A 5,277-nucleotide genomic window follows, 5' to 3' on the forward strand; every position below is an offset into this window, starting at 1 on the left:
ACTGAAAGCCCAACTGCAGTTTCGCATGCGTGCGACGTGCAACAGTGTAGTAATGTCAAACAAACTGGCAGACCAATGCAAGTTTGTCCCCGAGAGAGAGAGAGAGAGAGAGAGAGGGAGAGAGAGAGAGAGAGAGAGGGAAAAAAAAGTTTGTTGAAAGCGGTTGAAAGTAACGCCCAGCTCTTCAGGCTCCTCCTGCACCGGATTATAAAGCAAATGTCGGCGCTGGAGCAGGGCAGAGGGGGAGTTCTGTAGGGTCAAAAATACACAGGAGCTGCACACCAGAACACACAGCAGACCTGCGCAACTTTGATTCAAGTACAACTTTTTTTTTTACGTTTTGACTTTGTTTTCGTCGCTGCAAAGATGACCACAGCCGTGGTGTCGCCTTTCTTCGACTTCGAAGTAATGAACAAGGTAGCTTCAAAACTTTTTTTTTTTCCCTCTCTCTCCTTATTTCCAGACATGTTGACTCTCGTTAGCCAGCTAGCATGGGCCGCCGCACTCAGCACTAGCCGCTGTGGAGGAATGAGGGGCTGCATGCTTGCGGCCCTGTGCTATGGCGCGCCCGTGTGCACCAAACTTCTGTGTTGTTTTGATTTTCATTTGGCTTCGAGGCGGTCGTCGGCTCGGTCGATTGTTATTTGCTGCCTTGAGGATGTTTTAAAACTTTCTTTGGCTTCCAAGTGTGTTTGCACGGCGTGCGGCTGGCTGCCGGGGAGCAGTTGTAGTGGCAAACTTGCGCATTTTGATATTCAACATGTGCCACATCAAATGTGTGGTGTATACGAGGAGGTTGGGTTTTTTAAGCTTTGCTGCTTCGTGTTTGAGAGTGGAAATGATCATCTTTGAAACGTTAAAACACCTTAATGTCATGTCTCTTTCAAATTGAGAGCAGTTGTGCGCCTCTCTCTACAAATACTTGCCTCAAAGCAGCACCAGGCGTGTATTTAGACTAACAACTGATTAGATGTGCTTAACTTACTTTATTCCTACTTAAAATGTTTCAATAATAGACAGCTTCTAGTGTTTGGTAGAAAATTACCAACATTACCAAGTGTGCATGAGTCTCTAGCTTTAATAAGCCACTGCTTCATTCTAATTGGGACATTTTGCATTCCCAAATCCAGGATTCCTATGAGGAGTATCAGATGTTATTAAACTTAATCTACATTTGTGGTGACTATATTGTATTTTGCGGTAGGTGGTATTGCTGCATTAGTATGAAGATTAACCAGACTTCCTCACAAGCTTGGAGGTGTATTGAAATGCTGAGCAGTGTTCATTATAATTCAGGAGGATGCTTTGCCACTTTCATTATGTTTCAAATGATGCAGCTCCTTTGTAGCAACCACCAGCCCACTGGCCTCTCATGTGCTCCTGCTCCATTTACTAAACAGGCACACATTCCTCACGAGGGCAACTTGCCAAACCAGCTGCTGTTCTATAGGCCTGTATCCGCTCATGTTTTCAGAGCCAAAAAGAACAGAGTCATGCAAGAGGAGTCTGTGGATGTTTATTCACTCTAACCCTCTGTCCCCTTTTGAAACCAGATCCGCATTATCTCTCAGCCTTGGAACAAATATTGCATTTTTCTGATGGTGTGTTTTTTCTGCTTGTCTCTGCAGAACAACAAACTGCTCAACTACAACAACCTGGGTGCCCCCCATCCCATGTCTGTCCCTTGCACTGGCACCAGTGTGCCCATCTCCAGCCCCACCGGAGCCCTGCTGGACAGGAAGGCGGTGGGGACTCCCTCAGTGGGAGGTGTCTACCAGCGGCGGCACTCAGTCAGCAGCACAAAGTTCAACCAGAACCAGTTTCTGAACAGCATGAAGCCAGCGGACCACTCCTTGATCATCTCAGGGGTTGGCAATGCCAGCAACAACAAGGAGAACCGCCTGCGAGACCGCTCCTTCTCTGAGACGGGCGAGAGGCTCTTACACAAATGCCTGGGGCCCGCCAGTCCCACCAGTGGCAGTGGCAGCAGCCAGGTGAACTCCAGCCGTTACAAGACAGAGCTGTGCAGGCCCTTTGAGGAGAACGGCGCCTGCAAGTACGGCGACAAATGCCAGTTTGCTCATGGAATCCATGAACTGCGCAGCCTGAGCCGCCATCCCAAATACAAAACTGAGCTGTGCCGCACCTTCCACACCATCGGCTTCTGTCCCTACGGGCCTCGCTGCCACTTTATTCACAATGCCGAGGAGCGCCGTGGACCTCCTCCACCGTCCTCGCCTCTCTCCTCCTCCAACAAGATGGAGCGGCCTCGACTGCAGCACAGCTACAGCTTTGCAGGGTTCCCCAGCTCAGGTGGGCTGAGAGACAGCCCCACCTCTGTCACCCCTCCTCCCATGTTCTTCCCTGATGAGGTCCCAGAGTGGCCCAGCAGTAACCCCTTCACCTACTCCAGCCAGGAGCTGGCCAACCTGTTTGGGCCCAGCCTCAGTGCTGGTCCCGTAGGCACAGAGCCCAACACCCCTGCACCCCCCTCTCCAACAAGCACCCCTTACTTCTTCAGGCCCATGTTGGAGTCCCCTCAGATGTTTGAGTCTCCGTCCAGCCCTCCTGACTCTCTGTCGGATCAGGAGGGCTACCAGAGCAGCTCCGGAGGCAGCCTGAGTGGCTCTGAGTCCCCCACGCTGGACACCACCCGCCGCCTTCCCATCTTCAGCCGCCTCTCCATCTCTGATGACTAGACTGCACACATCTACCAGCAACTTAAGTCAAATGACACAAAGAGAACACGGCACTCCCCTCTACCTCTACCCCTTTCCCTAGCTTGCCTATCTACCCCTACGCAAGACACCATGTTAGTTCCTAGTTAGCTTTGCAAGGATGTAGTCAATTAAGGGAACTCTGTCAAATCAATTTCATCCCTGTTAATCTTACGGCAAGTTTTTAAAAGCATCCCATCTTGTGTCATAGTGCCAAAAAAGGAGAGGAAATTGAACAATGAAAATGATGTGAGAACAAGAGTTGACTGTTTTGCCAGGTGCCACTTGTTTTTTTTCTTTCCCTACTTAATTTGTTCTTGAATGTGTAGCAGCACAAGTGGCCTTGGAATGGGGAGTGCGTTGCACGAACCCCCCCAACCCCCCGTGACAATACCACTTCCCCCGAGCTAGCTAGAGGGTGCTCACTAACTTAACTGTAGATCTACCACAGCCGTTTTTACAGACTGAGCTAAGACAAAAGGAAAAAAAAAAAGACCCTGAAATGATATGAATAGTTTTTTTAAAAAAAGAGAAAAAAAAGTGCCTGGGGCTGTTTCTGCATGTGTTAGGGTGAATGGACTACTGTTTGTTTTTTGGTTCTTTCTCATTTGCCCCCTGTCACGGTTCTTCTTAAGCCCTGTCTTATGTAATTGTGGACTGGGTGAGTCTGCAGGAAGGACTTTGAACTGGAAGTTGGTTATGATCCCCCTGAGTTTTCTCCTCCTGTTGCTGGTCACTGGCTCTTTTGGGAAGGAAGTCTTGATATCTAACTGATTATTAAACCTGTAAGACTGTCCCGTCTCTCAACCCTGCCCCCATCCGTGCCGATCTGCAGGCAGTGGGGAATTCCAGCATTCCCATGGTGCAGTTGTACATCCTGCAACTGGATGAGATCGGATCTCCAAGCTATCTTACTTTACTTCTCTAGAACCTGCTCCCAGGAGCTTTCTGTACTCATTACATCCCTTTTGCTTTCTTTATTTGATAATTATTTTTTATTAATGTTATTATTACGGTTATTATTATTGTTTGAAAACTTTCCAGACAGAAGGTTTGCTTGTCACTGCTTATTTAACTTATCAAAACATATTTATTGGTGATCATATGCATTTTTTGTTAATTTTGTTTTGTATTTATCTGGATAATGAACAATAGAATATATTTTCTTTTATGTTAAATTATGATCTTCCATATTAATCTAAAGATTGTGAAGACGTTTTTTGTCAGTTTCCTTTTTTCACAGTTTAATATATTGTACTGAAATGACTTTTGTTTTGCAACAACACTTTGTCAAAATGAAACTTAATTTAAAGCAAAAAAAAAATGCAAAAAAAGGTGTTTTGCGTTTTGATTATTTATTGTAGATTTTTTTTCTTTCTCTCTGTTATTGGACTGCAATTCCATCTAAACTAGATTTGCTTGTATTCATTCCTGATTTTTCTCCACATCCAACAACAACCTGACAGTAACAGTAAAAAGCTGTTGTTACCTTAGTTGAAACTTCTTTTTTTTCCCCCCTTTAAACCCATTGTTTTCTACTTTGTTTTTTCTTTTCTCAGATTATAGGTCCCAACTATCTAAAAAGAAAGGGTTATCACAGTATTTGGGTTGATTTCTGAGGTAAAAGGGGCCCTGTGAGACCTCACATCACTGTTGGTTTAGGACGGTCTCGAAGTTAGTGGTCACTTTTTAAATGTCTTCTGTCAATAATGTTCTTACATAGATACCCATACTGTTATTACAAGCAATAGCTGTGACCAAATGGGTTGAGGAAAGGATTATATATATTATTTTTTTTTTGTTCTTTGATTGGATGTTTGATGCACTTGCTTGGCCCCTCTGCGCAGTGAGCATTAGAAGTGCCTCTGTTAAATACATTCCAGGTAGCTAAGGCCTCTCTCTCTGCCTTTTATATTTGATAATGGAAGACAAAACATTTTTAAGTCACTTGTTCTGTGTTACCTCCATGGTTTTTGAGGTGAACAGATTTGACACAAAGAAAGTAAAAACTGTTGAATGTATTTTTTCAGCCATGTTTTTTTCACTACAGTAATTTCTGTGAGTTTATATAAAAAAAAAATTGTTTTTTTTTTTCTTTTTGTAAGTATTGATTGCAGTTAAAAAATCAATAAACCCCATATTTTTTGAAAAGTTAATCAGCGTAATGAATCGTTTTTTAAAGGTACTTTATGAAACTGAAGTCAGACACAGATATCTCTTGTGCCTTTATTCAGGTTTGGAGCACAGTACGCTGCCCTTGTCACCACATCAGTGTGGTGCACATTCGTAGTTTGAACCCAAAACTGAACATACTTTTTGGTTCTGACAGGTCACACAGTATGTCACAAATACATAAGCATGTTGAAAATCACATGTCCCATTTCATCCACTGCACAGCATAAATTAAGGCTGTTTCCATCAGGCCACTTCTGTTTCTTCTATTTCAATTGTTATATTTCTATCAGGCCACTTATTCTTCAAACTGAAGCACCTACACTTACTGAATGAAGGGCAAGTAGACACAGGCTGTCTTTGCATGACCATAATGCCGGACAAAGGG

General features: G+C 44.3%; 1 protein-coding gene across 1 annotated transcript; it reads left to right on the forward strand.

Moving 5' to 3' along the window:
• The first annotated feature begins 216 nt into the window (after positions 1–216).
• zfp36l1a (zinc finger protein 36, C3H type-like 1a) lies at positions 217–4,852 on the forward strand. The gene is made up of 2 exons (XM_030044624.1): positions 217–417; positions 1,629–4,852. The coding sequence occupies exons 1-2, from the start codon at positions 367–369 to the stop codon at positions 2,697–2,699; spliced, it is 1,122 nt and encodes a 373-aa protein (XP_029900484.1). The 5' UTR covers positions 217–366; the 3' UTR covers positions 2,700–4,852.
• The last annotated feature ends 425 nt before the right edge of the window (positions 4,853–5,277 follow it).

The sequence above is a fragment of the Myripristis murdjan genome, chromosome 22, assembly GCF_902150065.1.
Source record: "Myripristis murdjan chromosome 22, fMyrMur1.1, whole genome shotgun sequence".
Lineage (NCBI taxonomy): Eukaryota > Metazoa > Chordata > Actinopteri > Holocentriformes > Holocentridae > Myripristis > Myripristis murdjan.

Excerpts from the sequence above, each read along its gene's own strand:
- zfp36l1a (XM_030044624.1), top strand. The coding sequence starts at position 367 with ATGACCACAGCCGTGGTGTCGCCTTTCTTCGACTTCGAAGTAATGAAC. Across the intron at positions 418-1,628 it reads ACTTCGAAGTAATGAACAAG|AACAACAAACTGCTCAACTA; the intron begins GTAGCTTCAAAA and ends TTGTCTCTGCAG.